Source organism: Melanostigma gelatinosum (assembly GCF_949748355.1).
Source record: "Melanostigma gelatinosum genome assembly, chromosome: 19".
Lineage (NCBI taxonomy): Eukaryota > Metazoa > Chordata > Actinopteri > Perciformes > Zoarcidae > Melanostigma > Melanostigma gelatinosum.
In genome coordinates, this window is record NC_136652.1 from 359,840 (window position 1) to 377,948 (window position 18,109).

Genomic DNA, 18,109 nt, shown 5'->3' on the forward strand with positions numbered 1-18,109 from the left:
CACTGTTAGTTGTGGTGTGAGTTGCCGAGTGTTGAGGTCCCGGCCGTAGAGATGTGTGCATTCTCTCCAATGTAATGGGACCAGATGGTACTCTGCTTGTGGAGCTCATTTAAAATAACTTCAGCAATGTCGTTCCAGACATTATGGCTCAATATTATCCATATACCTTGTTGTGAGCAGTATGTGTATATATTATACATATACACATTTGAATTATATTGCAGTTAAACAATAGGCCGACAGAGAATGCAGAGGGTGGTGCAGATAATCTCCAAATAACCATGTTAGAATGTAGGAGCCCAACACTCCGTGAGTAGCAGACCGCTACGGTCCCTTGTCATGGCCTTTAAGATTCTTCTTCAGGATGATGTTTGATTGGGACTGCAGATGTCTGTACAGGCTGCATGTGTTTACAGAACAAAGTGATGACTTACCAGTACTGGAGCTAAAAATGTAAAGTCAGCCTGTGTAGTGGAGCTCTCTTGACTTTATGTAGACGCAGTTGGTAACAGCCTCTGTTATGTGCTGATAGTAGTGAAAAGCAGCGGCGTTTGATGGCTGACATTTACAGTCGCACTCACCCGGGGGATACATGTCCCCCCCATTGATTTTACAGCTGCATCGTTACCTTGTATCAAATATAAAATAACACAAATATGTACACCGTACAAATATCAAATAAAGGTCAAATTACTGACAAAATCAATTCTATATTACAAGGGTTTTTGATTGGACAGTAATTTAAAGATGAAATGTAATGTTCGCAAGAGGCAAATGTTACATCGGTGCGGTGGCACCATGAGGTTGTGAAGATCCTGACCATTTAACACACAAGCTTTGAAATACACAAAACATGTTCATGATCCTTCAAAAAGCCAATGTCAAAGAAATCTTTAAACTTGAAATATTCCTTACAGTTCATGAGTCATTTAGTAAATGAGACTTTAATCGGACTCTGTAAATGACATACAGAGTCCGATTAAAGCTTAGACACGATTGGCTGTGGTCAATAAATACTGTACTGGTCAGATAAATAATTTGTACACTTTTTCTACATCCTTTGCAATTATAAAAACAACTTCAATTTCACAGAAGTTTTTGGTCATATCAAAGCGGATACATCTGTGGCTGGAGTTGACAGCCTATGAACATGATTTGTTTATAATACACCTATCAACCAAAGCCATCAGTCATCACGTAAATTTCATGTTTCACAAGCCTTCACAGTTCAGCTGAGTTTCTGAGAATGTACTGTAACCATAGAAACACCCATTAAACATCAGCAGTGGCCAGTGCTGAGCTAGGATGCCTGTCTAACTTTTTGGAGAAGGTTTCTCTGCAGTTGACTTCTACATTCCAGTTCAACAAAGAACTCAGCTTCATTATGTTACATGATACGTTTTACATGGTCAGTGCTCAAATATCATATTCACTATCTGCTGTGTTCATGAAAGCAGACACATTCATGCTGAAAACAAATGATACATGCTTATAGTATTTTAAATGAAACTAATAATGAAAGGTCAACAGCAGAGATGTGGGAAAAAGCAAGATCACTACCTCTCCATCCCAAATCCACACTCTACCAACTAAGTATTCAGTGTACAGACTAAAAACACTGATGTCCTCTAACAAAGGCAACAAATGTAACATTCATTGTTTGAAAGCTCCAGAAATATCTTGTTAGAGAAAAAAAACAACCTCTGGGAATTATCGACTGAGCATTCATCGGATCATTAAGTATAAAGTAATGTATTCAGTTCCAAGAAACAGGGGACTTCTTGGATTTCACAGCATTTTTTGATAATATAATAACAAAATGTACATGCTTCACTTAAAGGATTTGCTGTGCTTTAATACAACAAAACAGTATTGTGTGACGATAGTAATACTATACTATAGTACGTTTAGTTTGAGATGTACAGTCCATGAGCACCATTGTCGCTGTTCTTTTTGCTGAGACTGGTCCTGAACTGTAACCCAGTTTGCTGTGAGGGAGTTGCAGGAATCACTTTGCAATGATGCCCATCTTGCTGCATATGTTCTCTTAAATAACATTGAGCGGTTCAGTATGGACTCATTGTTCTGCAGCTGGTCCCTGTGTCAGGGTGAAGGACTCCTGGACGAAGGCCCTGCACATGGGGCAGTGCTGGAAGTGTGACACACAGCTGTCGCACACACAGGCGTGTCTGCAGGGCAGCAGCACCTTGCTCACGGCTGCGTTCTGACAGACCACACAGTCTCTGCCCCGCCACTCCTCCTCGGCCACCGGACTCGGCTCCACTCTACAGGCCTCGTTGGGTTCACTGGGTTGGGTTCTCTGCTCTGAGTCAGGAGGCTCAGATACCCCCCCACTGTCAGCTGACATGAAGAGAGGCTGCGAAGACATGAGGCATAAAGGTGGTGTTAGCTGTTCACAGGGACTACTGCTAAAACATAATCACGGTAATGTCATGGTGATGTATGACTTCCAGGTTATCTCAGGTCAGGCCTGGAGAAGACATTTCTAACAGAAAGCCTGCTTTACAAACTAGAAGTGTGGAGTTTAAATGATGTGGCTGCTTATCAAACAGAGTCTAATCAAAAGAGGCTGTACAGTTGTATTATGGGAAATGTAGGACCCAGTGTTTTTGAGAGTGGAGCATCACATCGGTCATGTTGTCAGTTATCATCGCCATGATGTGTTTTTGTTTTTTTTAGCAGAGGAGCAAAGGGTTTCAGCCTTTTCAGCAGCGTGGACAGTTCCAGACACTTTATATGGAGGAATGGGGGATTCTTTCATTTCCAACTAACTACTGGGACTTGCACATCCGACCAAATCTAGAGAGGGACTGTTTACACTGATATGTGTGACTCCTGGAACCCCTGACGAAGGAACACGGGGACCTTTTCCAGTTTGCCAAGTCTGTATGCAGTGAGGAAGGGACGGTCAGCGGTCGCCTTTTGTGTCGAACTGGATGGAGATCACAAAACCACTCTGTGGGGCGCGATGTGTGACAACAGATAGTTAGGGCATCCAGCTTTGCTCTCATTGTGAGTGAGTTTATATCCACACCCAGGTAAATTAAAAGACAGAGAGATCTTCTGCCAGTGTCCGGTGAAAACGGGCAAACTGAAGCATGTAGCCGCTTGAAATTAGCCTCGACATCCATGTAATCAGGGATAGCAGACTGCCACCCTGAGCTGTGCTTCTTCACTACGTCCCACTACAGATGGGATATCTTCCTTCTAAAGGGCCGTGGCTAGCCGAGAGGCTGAAAACACACAACAGCTTCAGTGTTCCACACTGTGTCCAAAACCTGAGTCTGGAATATCACCACTAACTCGCCCTGACAGGTGGGAGGTGGTTGATAATTCTTAAGGTCAGTAATGCACGTTTAAAATTAGGAAGAGACTGGGCTTTGCCTGCTGCATTGGTGAGCCTTTGATCTGTGTTAGGGGAGCTGGAAAATGCTCAGTGGGAGCATAAGCAGACTGGCTTAGAGGAAAAAGTTTAAAAGGGCTTATGTTTTCCTGTTGCGCAGCTGGAACCAGTTCACATCCCATTACTGCCACTAACGCAACTGTTTCCCGGGCAGCAGGGCGGCCGGGTTGGACCAAGTCGGGACCAGCCGCTGACTCTTACAGCAATGGCGTGGAGCCACCGGAGTGGGATAACTCAGAGGTGGAGGAGGAGCCAGAGCGTATTGAGGCACAGCAGTAGCTGGAGGGAGCTTCATCTTCGAGCAAGTGTCTTACTCTCTGGTGCTGCGGCTGAAGCGCAGCTTTGCTCCAGAAGGTGTGTTTCCTCACATTCTTGTGCAGATGAGCAGCGGCGTTCAGTAAGAGTGGTCCAAACAGCCCACAGGGGGGATATGGGACCATCCAGTAGCTCCTGCTGATCTAAAGGGTAAAGCTGCCACCGTACAGGCCGAGGTCAGGTTCAGGACAGCCATCGCAACCTTCTTGAGGTCCCTGGCCAGCTGCGGGGAGAGAGCCCCGGCCTTAGTGGCCATGGCGAAGACAGCAGCGAGACATTGTTTGTGCTGCAGCCACCTGAGCGGCACACTGGTGCGAGCAGTCAGTGAGGGGAGCTTAGTTTGGTCCCGATGAGATGGGTGTGAAAAAAAACTTTATGAATCTTCATGGGAATCGAACTTTGATACGTTGTGCGGCCTGTTTATAATGTCCGACATGCATTATCATTGAACGATGGGCATGAAAGTGGGACTTTAGTTTGAAGGGGACACATCATGCTTCTTTTCAGTTTACTGATCGAGGCAGCCCACAACAAAGTGAGTCATCTTATTTCACAGTGTGAGGGTTGGTAGCCTCCAGGTACCAAGATGGATGTGCACAAGCACTGAAAAGAGGACTTTTTTTTCACAATTTGTCAACTTTTATTTTTTTTGCTCACTCACTCAGTGTTTTGCTCGATAATCATATATTCAAACATAGGGTTAAGCCTAACCCTGAAGATATAAAGAATTGTCTGTTATTGTCCTATTTGGTGGCTGATCCAAACAATACAACCACAAAACAGGACAGGAACAGACTACAGTGTCAGGACTGCATCGCCATGCAGTCAGGACTGCAGAGAACATCATTGGTGGCAGTTTGCCCTTCATTCCAGGACCGATACTCCCCCCAGAGTCAGGAAACTTCACTGCAGACCTTCAGACCATGGACCCCTCTGGGAGGCTACGATCATAAAATTTGGTCTACAAATGTTCCCAGTGTGGTTGTTTGGTCAGTGTTCTCTGAACACTGTTTTTGGAAGTCATAGTGTGGTTACCTTGATAAATAACTTGTTCGTCCGGAACAATCTGCTTGAACCAAAATGTGACATACCTTTAACTCGAACATGTTCCCTTGTGAGGTGAGAAGGTACTGAAAGAGAACCCGTGCAGAAAGACTGTATTTGTCATCAGGAACATGAATAACTGTCAAACTGGCCACCTGAAAGAGGAAAGACACAATGAGTGTCTTTAAGTTTGGATTATGGAATCACTTGAAGTCTCTCCTTTTCTTTTCTCGCTAGAGAGTTTGGCTTGGTCAGAGTAGTTGTGACACTCGCGTGATGGGAACTCTCCACTTTGTGCTAAGCTGAGATGAATGAACGAGCTCTGTAGTGAAAATACAGTCTGGCCATCTGAGTCGAACAGTAAATAACCACACTTCTCAAAATGTCTGAATGTGCAATGGACTCACGATGTTGTAGGTGTCTCTAGCTTCCGGCTCTGCCAGCGTCAGCACAGCCACAAGAGGGTAGCGTTCCCTAGGCAACGGCCCAAAGTCTGCGATGCCCTGGTCAGCAGGAATCTGTGTGCGGCGTTCCTCTCTGTCCTCACTGCCGATGCTGGGGGGGGGGGGGGGGGGGCGGGGTCAAAGAGCTAATAACTAACAGAAATACTTTGATTTTCTTGGTGCATTTTGTCATTGTGTGTCTTTATGTATTTATCCCCACAGAAAAATGGCCAAATATAAACGTGACATTGTCTCAGAACATTTCCATTTTCAGTGAGGAGACATCTGTGGTTCAGAGGGAGGAGCAGGTCCTCCTTTAACCATAAGGTACACCAGCTCCTCCATATGTCAAAGTGTCCATGAGCGAGACACTGAATCCCAAGATACTCTGCGGCTGCTTTACAGCAACTGCTGCTGATGCTTAGGGTGGGTTACATGCAATACTACATACATAAGAATGAATCACCTTTACTGAATGCTTTTCTGTAAACTCAAAGATACTTTACAAGAAAAACAGAAAACAAGAATAAAAGATTAAAAATATATAAGATTAAATATATTAAAAGCAAGTCAGAGCAAATGAGTTCAATCACATTAATAAAATAACCTTGGTACACATGTAAAGGATACTGGAAGCTGTGGCAGTCGTGGTAGCGGAGCTGCAGTGCCTCCTGCAGACATTGGGGGGTGCTGAGCGGGTGGTGCTTCAGTGCGGCTTGCAAGGCGCTGACCTCACAGCCCCAGAAACAGCTCAGGACACAGGGCTCCAGACAGCAGGGCCTCAGGGACACACCGTCTGCAAGGAGTGTCCTCTACGGTTATGATGGCCTGGGCCAAAACACACAAGGCTACCACTCCATGCTCATACTGGATATATAGCGGCTGGAACATTCATAACCTGCATATTTATAGTTGGACACGTGCTTTGTTGGTCAAATTAATATTATCCCATGAAAGCTTCCAACTCCACAACAGACACAGAACAGGAAGGATATCTGCATAAACAGGAAACCATTTCCTCCGCTGTACTACCTGTAGCTTGACATTATACAGATTCAGGTGGAGACATCCACAGTCTTTCCCTGTAGCACTCTGGAACAGGAGCTGTTGTCATTCCCATGTTATCCTTCACTGTATTTGTTGGCCGGAGGAAGCCTCTAACATCCCCACATACTAAAACTCCTCATGAGGCCATCTCTTCATCTCGCGTTCTCCACGGAGGATGACTGTTCTCACCAGCGACTGATGCCGGCCCAGGACCCATCTCCAGGATGAACGGGTTGGTCATCTGAACCATTTGCTTCTCCGGGGTTGGCAGGAGAGACTCTGTCTCATCAGAGCTGCGAAGGATCACTGGGACATCGAAGCCGAACCTGCAGGACAAGAGACAGAGTGGACGAAGTCATTATGTCCTGCATGGCTCTCTTAATCTCCTAACAAAGAATATGAATAAAAAAACGAATCAAATCAAACTTCCACTCTGTCCAACACTAAATCCCAGAGCAACTGCAACCTCTCTACAACTGCTCTTTACATGATTGTGGATATTCATAAATATTTCTGTGTTCCTCTGACCCAGACTTTTACACAAGGCATATCTAACTACCATGCCTGTATTAGTTTTTACTGCACACTTCAATAAACACTTGTGTATTTTCTTAATTTCACTTCAGACAGTTCGAAACCGTGTGCGTGTGTCTAATAACGTTACTTTCATGTATTTGGGAAACGATGGGAAGAATCTACAGACACTACAGAAGTGACAGCTGTCTTCATTACATTGTGTATTATTATGTCATGCTTATATTAGAGGTAATTATGTAGTCCACGTAACAATACAACAATATACAACAGTTGCATAAATCGATCAAATCCGAGGGAAACGTGAGGGGCTAATATGTAAAAATACATATTATAAAAAAGTAAACTGTCAGAGGCTAAGCTAACGTTCATTTTCATAAATATCACTTACCAGCCCAGCACCATGGCGGCGGTAACAACGAAACACAGAAAAACCACACCAATGTAGAACAATGGGGAGTACTCATACATGGTCACAAGAAAAACCGCTGCCATGTTATATGATTTATAATCCAAACGATCACAAAAACCGGAGGTAAACACTTCCCATGACTGCGAGGACAGGGACCTCAGAGAGAACTACGGTGGCCTAGAGGGTAACATTATTGCGTATACACAGCAACTAGGCTATTTTAAATCATTTTTACGTTTACATTTTAACTGTAAGGTAAATTCCTAGCCACTTAAAAAGTACATGTTCATTTAGAATATTTTATTGCTTAGTCTTAGATGCAATTTTAGATGCTCTTGTTAAAAATAATCTGTCAAGACAGCGAAAGCTAGAACACATTTATTTAACATAATGGTGAATTTATCTCCAAATTAAAAGCTCAAACTATGTTTGAATATTACGCAATGATAAAATAATAAAGAAAACGACTTATATTATTATAGTTGTATAAAGATGTATTGTAATATACGCTTATAGGTGTTGATACTATAAAATCAGTTTATTCTTCCTCGTGCATTGTGTTTATTTTGAATGTTTCAACAGGAAATGAGTAGTTTGTTAACATTAACTTGACATTATGGAGCAACTGAGATTGCCAGCAAGTACCGTTCATTGACTATTCCAGCAGTTGTGTTTCAATGTACAGGCAGGAACGTAGGAGGTCGATTGAATGTGATGTGTCGTTTAAACAGCCGGGGTAAATATGTTTGAACCTGTAGCTATGATGCGAAGAGATAGTGTCGGGATCAGAACAGTTGGGCATACAGATGTTACCAGCTGGGGAGAAAGACACTGTTAACCTGGTAGTCTAACGGTAGGGACATGAATTTTGGATTACTCTATTTTCATGTATGAGGAGTCTAATCATTTGCGGCCAAATCATGAGCAGTATGAATGATAAACCGACTATCCGACAACAGAGCTCGGAAAATAACTCTGTCAGCAGTAGTGAATGGGATATGGCAAATGATGTGTTTGTGTCCGGCTACGACGACATTCCGGTGGGAGACAGTGATGTCGATGTGGACAGGGAGCCCGGCTTGGACAGACACCTGCCGCTGTTGTCCCAGGATGGCATGATGCTGGGCCTGGCTGGGGAGGAATATTCGGGTTCATCGTATCTGGAAATTGATCCAAACTACACTGAAAGTGACGGGAATGTCACAACCAAGAAGCGCATACGGTCCAATAGCTCCAGGCACCGCGGTGAGGTCGTCACGGAGCTGGGACCAGAGGAGGTCCGGTGGTTTTACAAAGAGGACAAGCGGACGTGGAAGCCATTCGTCGGACACGACTCTTTAAAAATCGAGGTTGTCAACAGGAGATTCAGTGAACAGAACCCTCACAAGGTCAAACACCCCGTTGATCCCGCCGAGGCCGAGGAGAAGGAGGCAGCCAAGTCCGATGAGATCCACTCGGAGAGCGGAGCGGTGGACAGTGGAAGTGTCCGGGCGGAGTCGACGGTGCCGCGCGGCGGAGGACAAGGGCTCTCGGTGTCAGAGGAGATGAGGGACCCGGACGACATGAGCATCAGCGTGGAGGCAGTGTGTGTCCGAGGGGGGCTCTATGAAGTGGATATCAGGGAGAAGGAATGCTACCCTGTTTACTGGAACCGTGAGCATGTCAATGATTTATGTCCATAATGATAATGCTCTAAAACTATATTGCTACTATTAACTACTGCTATATTCGTAGGCTACTACTAGTATCACCAGCCTAAAGTTACCGCTACTAACGTGTTACTCCCTTACCTTTGGCTGATAAGTAACGTTAGCATTGCTACCACAGAGTACTAACGCTGTTTTACTACCACATCACTATCGCATACTACTACTAGCACAGGGGTCGGCAACCTTTACTGTCCAAAGAGCCATTTTGCTCTATTTTCCACCAAATAAAATGTGTCTGGAGCCGCAAAAGCTATTTGATATTACAGCTTATAAAGTTGTATATATAGTTATATTATATCTACAAAAACTATAGTTTGTTGTGTTTATGAAAATATAGAACAAGAATAAAGACAATTCTTGACATTTTATTGCAATTTTACCTGTTATAACAATATCAAACTCTTATGAAGAGGAGAGTTTGCTGCAGCAGCTGATAATTCGCTCTTTGTCGCTCATCTCCAGCGTGACACTTCATGAAACGCTGTGTGCTTGTTGTGGGAGCATACAGGTAAGCCAGCATCGTTGGCAGTGAAAGCAAATGAAGACGTCCACGCAGAGTTAAACTCTCTATTTTCCTCCGTGACTTTTATTTATTTGGATTTATCCATTGATAGTTTAGGGCGGGGGTCTGGAGGATTTGACTGCCTGTGGGAATAATTAACATACTGTTTTAACATTAACATTCTGTTCCTTCTTGCTCACAAATTATATTCTCTCTGAACACATTTCTGTTTTTGGAGAACGTCATGTGAGATAACTTCTTCGAAAAGCGCAATTTCCCTGCTCTTCTTTCTATTTCCTCGTCTCTCTCCCGTGTGTCATGGTGTGTAAACCTCGCTCGAGTCGGGAAACTTGTCAGAATACTCATATTTGATTGGCTGAGCTGCATCACAGGATGTGATTTGCAACGCATTGGTCGGTGTGTTTCCTGCACTGCCGAACAAGTGGCGTAACGGCTGAATAAGACACGCCGGTTAAAGTTTGAACTTGGTGCCCAATATATATAATTCCGAATTATCTATCGGTTTTTAGTTCCTGGATCCAGTGCGCCAGAGAGAGGCCAAAGAGCCGCAGGTTGCCGACCCCTGTACTAGCATGACTATTAGCTCCACTGTTTCAACGTTTTCTGCCACAAGTGCAACCTCTAATCTTTAGTGCTGAAGTTACACATTAGTCGATTCATCAGTTACTTGATTAGCTGTCAAAAAGCATCAGTTGAGTTTACAAAGATATAAAACAGAGAATCTACAGCCAGAGATATTTTATATTTTATATTTTGCCTGATAACACACATGCGCACAAAGAACCTCCCACTGTTTTTCTGTTTTCAATTCTTTTTTATTGCCAAACTAACTTAGATTGACTGATTTTCTCTTTCTTCTCTCAATCACTTTACATCCCTTTTTCTTTAAAGTGTTTGTGTTTCCTGTTAGGGAAGTACAAAAAGCAAGCACAGGCTACACAACCTTTCAAATAGTGTGTGAACTGATGTCCCTCAGAACAGGACCGTATTCCGGTGATGAGGGGTCAGTGGTTCATTGATGGAACCTGGCTTCCCCTTGAGGAAGACGAGAGTGACCACATCGAGATGGAGCACCTCGCCCGTTTCCGGGGGCAACAGATGAGGGACACCTATGAGATGGAGATGGTGACCACCACAGTGGACAGCAAGGATGGTAAGGAATGTTAGAGAGTGTGGAAGAAAGTAGACCTAGAAAGACATGATAGACAAAGATAGATGTGTGTGGAGATGAGTGCGAGCGTATAGCGGCTGCAGGTGTTGTGAAAAGGGTAACTGAGTGTGTGTGTGTGTGTGTGTGTGTGTGTGACTCTGCCATTCAGAACGGGGCCACGAAACAAGTCAGGTGATGTTACTTTAGCTGACTTCAGCTGAACCAATAAGAAGCTCACCCGAAGTATGTGTACAGTGTGTATCACGACATTAGTAAATGGTGTTCAATGCAATGGAGTTTCACACACATTCCACACACCATCATGGGGAATGGAGAATTAATTATGCCGGATGAAGTGTGTCACTTGCTGTTAATCACGGTGTGCCTGTCTCCCAGCCATCTACAGTCTGAAGCTGAGCAGGAGTCATGTGGACTGGCACAGTGTGGACGAGGTGTACCTGTACAGCGACGCCACCACCTCCAAGATCGCACGTTCTGTCACTCAGAAACTGGGATTCTCTAAAGGTATATGGAAAATGTCACAAGACATTCACAAGAGAAGATAGCTGATGGAATATTTTGTTGAGCCATTGACTTCTATGAGCAACTCTCTGAAGAATTTGACCTGGTCTCATTTCTATAACAACTGGAATGAAACACAGGGTCAAAGGTCACCAATGAACTTAAGATATGATGCAGACATGGAAGTATTGTATGGTCAGGTGAACAATCTCATAGAATTTGATACATGTTCTATCAGCCCATAAAATATTTGAGAGTTTAACAAATGAGTTGCTACAGGCATATACCAGAATGTGTTTGACGTCTTTCACACATTCGTTCCATCGAGGAGTAGTTCACCTCTGTTTTTTATTTAGTGGCATCTAGTAGTGATTTGCAGAATGCAACCAACTAAATACCCCTCCCTTCCCAAGCGTGTCAGAGAACTACGTTGGCCTTCAGGTAGATCTTTAGGCTTTTATTTCCACTAGGAGCTGCTCTTATCAATACGCTGTTCTTTTTCATGATTAAATAATTGCTTTCATAAATATATATAAGAATTTGAACAACAAATCGATTGAGAACACGATTAGAATGTATTCATGCTTGAAATATAACTAAATATAATTTCTAATGCAGCAAGAGTTATGTCTACAGCATCAAAGTCACTACATAAATTCATTAATATCTCCCTGGAAACAAACGTTAAATTGAATAAAATATATAATTGGAACACATACATCTTCTGTTTAATAAGCTTGTTTGGAAAAAAACATTTTCGCCGATCGTGCGTGCTGTGCTTGTATAAACATGGAGCCGCTGATGAGAGACTGTAGACAGAGCCGATTGAATTAGGTTTCACGTTCGTTTACATGTTCATGCTTGTTGAAAAGATGAATTGATAAAGTATTGGCTTTTTACTGGAAAATACTTTATTGTACAAACAGTAAGGAGCGTAATTGCCATCGACTCAAGTAATCTTCACTCCACCTAGTTCACTTCAGTGTCTCCACTTCAGCTTCTCTGCTATGTTTGTTTCATGTGTCTGTGTGTGTTTGTTTGTGTGCTCAGAGAGAGCAGAAGAGATGTTTGCTGCAACGTGATAATAAATGACACCAAAACATTAAAACATACTATTAAAAAGTACAAGTAACATCAGGGCTTACCAATTCTACGATCTTTAATAATTAGCACAGGGCCCCTTTATTCCGGCTTTTGATAGCCATCCCTCCCTTTAGATAACGTAACAAACACGAAAGGTTCTCTCTCGAGCCAGTGTTCAGTTGTCTGTTCTGGGCTGCTATAGAATGCAACATGGTGGACTCCATGGAAGAGGACCTGGTCGATATAAACGCCACAATTCTTACTTTCAGGTGATTATACACTGATTAAAACAGGTATGAATATGACATTTACTTTCTGCCATTTAATCCGCCAAAATGTTACACACTGTTCCTTTAAAGCGTGACTTCTATTTGTAGGTTACAGAACGGACTTAGATATAGATATTTATTAAAACCTCAGGGAACTTTACATTCATGGTGCGCTCTCAAAACCATGATGCACAAAACTACTAAAGGGGTTGTTCTGTGCACTTTGACCTACATTAATGGCCTATCTCAAGATCAGGGTCATAATAAATGAACATGTCACGTGGTTTCTTGACTAAAGAGGCAAAGTCAAAGTATCCTTATGTGAGACATTGAGCCCCAAGTTGCATTTGGGTGCTTGACAGCAGCCCACTGCTCTGAATGATGAGGATGGGTTAAATGCAGAGGTTGAATTTCATCTATGTATGTCACGATAGAAATTCAGTTTTAGAAAAAATGTAAAGTTTGCTTTGTTGTGCGGGAAAATGGTTTGACCACTTTAGGTAATTCGTTGTAGTTGTTAGTTGTCAGTGTCACATAAATGACTAAACACTGAAACACATCAATTCAGGTAGTAATGAACACTCTCATCTCCTCAGCCTCCAGCAGCGGGACGCGTCTCCATCGGGGTTATGTAGAAGAGGCAGCACCTGAGGACACCCCACCTGAAACCACGCACATCGTCTTTGTGGTGCATGGTATTGGCCAGAAGATGGACCAGGGCCGCATTATCAGGAACACCAGCATGTGAGATATCGAGAGGTTGCCAGTGGGAGCACAGATAATTGGAAAAGAATCAGAATGATTCTTGAAGTAATTGTTTTGACTTATAGGATAAGAGACGCTGCCAGAAAGATGGAGGAGAAGCACTTCTCTGATCGCACCACAGAGCATGTAGAGTTCCTTCCTGTGGAGTGGAGGTCAAAACTGGCTCTGGATGGAGGTATGCTGCACCTCAGCTCACAAACATCCAAAACAAAAGTTGTTGTAAGTGCTGTATAGTGTTGAAGGGAATGTACAAGAAATTGACAATTAAGCTAATTATGCTCAAAATGTTGTTTAGATGTTTAGACATCTAAACATGTAGAATGTTAAAGTGGTACTTTCAGAAAAGGTAATTGGATTATAAAAATGAAAAATTACTTATCCTCTTAGGGCTGGCCTGCCTTCAGGGGGGGTCAAAGGGGGGATCCTCCGGCCGGAGGATCAGGGGTGCCCATGCTATGAAAAGGATGTGGTTAAAGTATTCTGAGAGGGGATAACCACAACAATGAAACAGGAACTATGTGCTGAGTGAAATGATGCCTCCCACTAGTGTCTGCAACAAATGATTCCTCTTTCCTAATGGGGCTGGGTTTAAGCATAGGGGTGGAGTTACATTAGACTTGCTACATTAGACTTAAGGCCTGTAGACTTGTTCAGGCCTTATGTCTAATTTTTCATGAACAATTTTGGGCAGATAGAAGGATCATTCAGGTCTAGAGAATAAATTGCCAAACTTTTAAGTCGATGTGATTATGTCTGTAGGAGTAGTTCCTTGAAGAACACCAACAATATGCCTAAAAGGGCACCTAAAATTCTAAATGGTCAACGTCCTATTGGCCTTATTATGGTATACCTCCAAGAGAGTATTTTGTATGTCTCCACACAGATTTGGAAGGCAGATGTAACATCTGCCTTCCAAATCTCATACATGTAGGTGAAACATATCGCAAGGCTTCCTTCTTCATAATATTCTCGTGGGTGAGCCACATTTGTGATGACCTTGCAAGACCCATATCATCTCTTCTGACACATGTGCAAAGTTCCATGAGTTTAGAGCATCTCAAAGCAACTTCCTGTTTCATAGCTATTAATGTGTGGGTCGACAGAGGCAGGCTTGTGACGGGACAGGAAATCCGCCGCCTGGCTCCATTCTCCTGGTAGATAAATTTGCATGCAGGCTTCCCTCTTAGGAATGGCAGGAACCTGTAGCTCTGAGGGATCTAAACAGGGCTTTAATAAAAAGTGATAAACAGCAGCATGTTTAAAATTACAGGAGAAAATACCAGTTGACAAAGACCAGTTTAATAATAGCTAAAATGCAGTGGCGGGCCGTGGATTTTATACCTGGGCCTTCAGTGCTGTCCTACTACAGGTGAATTACCTCCTAATAACCTCATTATGACGCATCAATCCAGCAAACCTGCAGCGGATCCACGCATTCCACCACACAAGAGCACGAGCGATTCAAATACTATTCATAAAAACGACACGATAGACAAATGAACAGTCATAATGTTACTATGTAAAAAACAAACGCAGTTTGTCACTTACCGAAACTTAAAGAGTTTAAGGTTGAGTTTAACTTAAAGAGTCCTCAGGTTAGCGTAGCACCAAACACCAACAGCTCACTTAAAATGAAACACATTCCCAGCCATACAATGTGCAACGCTTCCCCGACGCTGTCAGCAAGAAATACCGTTCATACAAATCCTTTTCCTGCTGAGTCAGGCTGCCAGCTGCAGCGTTGACTGACCATTTCTTACGATGTCCAGCTTTTCCTGAAATGCCCTTCTTTCTTGAGAAAGGCGTTGTCAGTAACTCCGCCACTAAATCCGTTTCTCCTCCTTATTCAGCCATTGAGGTAAAAAAACAAAGCTAGGTAAAAAAATAAGTAATCTACACCAAGCAAAACCCTAAAGATGTTATAATTTCTTCCATATCTTTCAATTTGAACTCTTACTTCTCCAACTAAGCTCTGCTGGCAAGTTAAGTTTCGTTTCACGATAGTCACGTGCTCGCCCACTGACCAATCACAGCACACTGCATCTCACTGCAGCGCTCCTCCTGAAAACTGAGCTGCCCGTTCATGCTGACGTAGTTGTATGCCAGCTAGCAGGTGCTGACACGTCAAAGAATACACCCAACATGTAAAACTAAAGATCTGATTGGTTGAACACTGTGACAATCAACAATATCGTCCACATTCACTTAAACTGCAAAGGGATTCACTTGAGAGTCTGCAGGCCTCGGGCCTCTCTCCTTACCTAGAGACACAGAGGTGAGATCTGATTGGATAAAAGCTCTACTTAAAACAAGCTGCACTGGAAGCAGAGCATCTGAGGAACACAGTAGCTGTGCAATGAGAAAATAAGATAATGGGAAAAATATTTTTATAAATTATAATACATGTAGTGTATTTAAGAACAAATATTAAATTATAAAATAGCTATAACTTTGTGATTCTGTTTAGGCCAGCAGAGAAGGCCTTGCAGACCCTGATGGCCCACCACTGCTAAAATGTCTGAACCAACCATCTGAAATACCGTTTTTAAAAACCAAGTGCTAATGCAGTCTGAAGGGCAAGTGGATGATTTAGAAAGTGCAACAGATTCCAAGATTGAGAGATTAAGCTAAAATGGGATAGTGTTGAAGGTGGGCAGGAGTCGACATCAGGCTCCATATGTTCAGTATTAAACTGTTGCCAAATTTCCATTATTTTATTATAAAAGTAATTAAGAAACTCCTCACATCTCTCTGGGGTTGAATCAACTGGCCGCCTAGACGGGGGACAGTTGGGGGCATTGGTTTACTCAACAGTGTGATATTTTGGCTTGTGGATATCCCGAACTAGAAAGGGCTAGAGCATCTAAAAAAAACAGATTCATCCTCTGGGGACCACGGATATCCGCATCTGATTTCACTGAAATTTGGTTATTAGTTTTTGTGATACCTTGTCATGGACAAAAATATTGCTCAAGGTGACATTCTTACTGAACAGAGGTGCTTGACGAGATATCTCAGCGTCACCAGAATAATTCGGACTCATCTTCTGTGAATATGAAATGTAATTTCCAAATTTCATGATAGAGACCAATGGGTTGGACAGATGCTATTTACTTCGGATCATTGTCAAACATGAAAATACATATGTATGTATGTATGTATGTATGGCAGATCAGAATCACTTTTTTCAGCGGAATATGAAACAGTATTGAAAAAGTAATTTTTCTCCGGGAGCGTCTGACAGTTGTGTTAGATGTATTTGTATGATCTCCCTGCAGACACGGTGGACTCCATCACGCCAGACAAAGTGAGAGGTCTCAGAGAGATGCTAAACAGCAGCGCCATGGACATCATGTACTACACCAGCCCTCTGTACAGAGATGAGGTGGGACGGAAACTATTGTACACTACAAATGTTCAGTTCCCTTTAAGGAACAAATCCATCCTGAAGTTTAGCCTTGTTATGTTTCCTCACAGCTGTGTGGCTGCATTTTGTCACAGTGCTGACAGTTTGGGACTGTTAGTCGCATGAGCTCAAATCAACTCCACTCAGGCAAAACTAAATCCTGGCTAAACTGTTCCAACATCCAACATGGCTCTATAGCACTAAATGATGATCTACTTCCTGAATATGAAAGAATTAGAAATAGCAATAGAAGCAAATACCTCATAAATTTGTATATGTGTGTTGTTGTGCTTTGTGTGTATGTAGATTACCAGGGGTTTGACTCTGGAGCTGAATCGTCTGTACTCACTCTTCTGCTTGCGAAATCCAGACTTTGAGAAAAATGGGAAGGTGTCCATAGTATCACACTCTCTGGGCTGCGTCATCACCTTTGATATTATGACGGGCTGGGACCCCGTGCGCTTTCATCATCAAGAAGCACCAGACCTGGAGGAAACAAAGGTTTGCTGGCCGAGTGATGAAGAGCGTCACCTTCAGGAGCAGCTGAGACTCACACGCCTCAGGTACTGCACAAGTTATTCTTCTTGAACGGGTCGATTCCACATCTGTTTTGGCATAAAATGTACCCTATGTTGCAGAAGATTTCAGTGATATTGCCAATCCTTGTCCACTTTTGTGTTGCATAAGCAGAGTTAGTATTTACTAGTACATACACATAAACAGTGAGAACTTCAATTCTTGTTTACAGTCGATACATTTTTGCATGTCATGTCATTGGTAGCATTTTTGCATTGCAAGAAAAATAGGAGAGATTAAAAGCATGGAGAAGTTTGATGAATCTGTCTTGCCTTTCCTGCCAAAACAGATCTACACTGACACTCCTCTCTATAGATGTTGCACAAAACAGCATCCTGTTATGAGTAGGGATTGGTATCGTTTGGGTTTTTTCCGATACCGGTGCTAAAACGGTGCCTGAACAGATACTTTTTTCTTCAAATTGAACAATATATTAACTGTTTAAAGCAATGATTCTTAACCATGGGGTTAAGAAGGGGGCGCAAAAAACTTTCAGTTTTGCACCTGTGGGCCGCGAGGGCCGCGGGACCGCATAGGTTATCAATTGAAGACACCAGAGATATTACTGTTATCCATGAGACGCTGTTACAATATAGCTTCCCACCACCTGGTGGCGGTAATGCGTCAGTCAGTTGTTGAACAAGCTACAATAAGCAGAAGAAGACACTCAGCTAGCCGCTAGCCTGTAGCGAAAGTTATTGGTAGCAGAAGATGTTGGTTCTCTTTGGATCGACCTACATACACACGTGGACAAAATAGTTGGTACCCTTCCGTTAAAGAACGAAAAACCCACAATGGTCACTAAAATAACTTGAAACTGACAAAAGTAATAACAAATAAAAATGTACTGAAAATTAACTGATGAAAATCAGACATTGCTTTTGAAT

General features: G+C 42.8%; 2 protein-coding genes across 3 annotated transcripts in view; one reads left to right on the forward strand and one right to left on the reverse strand.

The window, feature by feature from the left end:
* Positions 1 to 109: 109 nt before the first annotated feature.
* cgrrf1 (cell growth regulator with ring finger domain 1) lies at positions 110 to 7,346 on the reverse strand. Of its 2 annotated transcripts, XM_079290931.1 has the most exons (6): positions 7,199 to 7,346; positions 6,463 to 6,599; positions 5,857 to 6,022; positions 5,191 to 5,338; positions 4,831 to 4,938; positions 110 to 2,377 (listed from the first exon to the last, which is right to left on the reverse strand). In XM_079290931.1, exons 1-6 carry the CDS (start codon positions 7,300 to 7,302, stop codon positions 2,078 to 2,080), a joined length of 963 nt encoding a protein of 320 aa, XP_079147057.1. In that variant the 5' UTR covers positions 7,303 to 7,346; the 3' UTR covers positions 110 to 2,077. The 2 variants fall into 2 exon arrangements, with proteins under 2 accessions (XP_079147057.1, XP_079147058.1); XM_079290932.1 differs by lacking the exon at positions 4,831 to 4,938.
* Positions 7,347 to 8,139: 793 nt separating this feature from the next.
* ddhd1b (DDHD domain containing 1b) overlaps positions 8,140 to 18,109 on the forward strand; it is a gene marked incomplete at its 5' end in the record, with an annotated part of 58,187 nt that continues 48,217 nt past the window's right edge. Inside the window, 7 exons of the mRNA XM_079291383.1 lie at positions 8,140 to 8,872; positions 10,428 to 10,604; positions 10,998 to 11,126; positions 13,072 to 13,219; positions 13,306 to 13,415; positions 16,519 to 16,625; positions 16,953 to 17,209. Of these exons, the coding sequence (XP_079147509.1) occupies positions 8,140 to 8,872; positions 10,428 to 10,604; positions 10,998 to 11,126; positions 13,072 to 13,219; positions 13,306 to 13,415; positions 16,519 to 16,625; positions 16,953 to 17,209 (1,661 nt within the window). The remainder of the gene's footprint in view (positions 8,873 to 10,427; positions 10,605 to 10,997; positions 11,127 to 13,071; positions 13,220 to 13,305; positions 13,416 to 16,518; positions 16,626 to 16,952; positions 17,210 to 18,109) is intronic.

Bases quoted from the DNA above. Each gene is read 5' to 3' on its own strand.
- cgrrf1 (XM_079290931.1), bottom strand. From the start codon at position 7,302: ATGGCAGCGGTTTTTCTTGTGACCATGTATGAGTACTCCCCATTGTTC. The intron at 6,023-6,462 runs GTGAGAACAGTC...CACTCCTTGCAG, and splicing joins TGGGCCGGCATCAGTCGCTG to ACGGTGTGTCCCTGAGGCCC. The intron at 5,339-5,856 runs GTATCCTTTACA...CCCCCCCCCCAG, and splicing joins CACGACTGCCACAGCTTCCA to CATCGGCAGTGAGGACAGAG.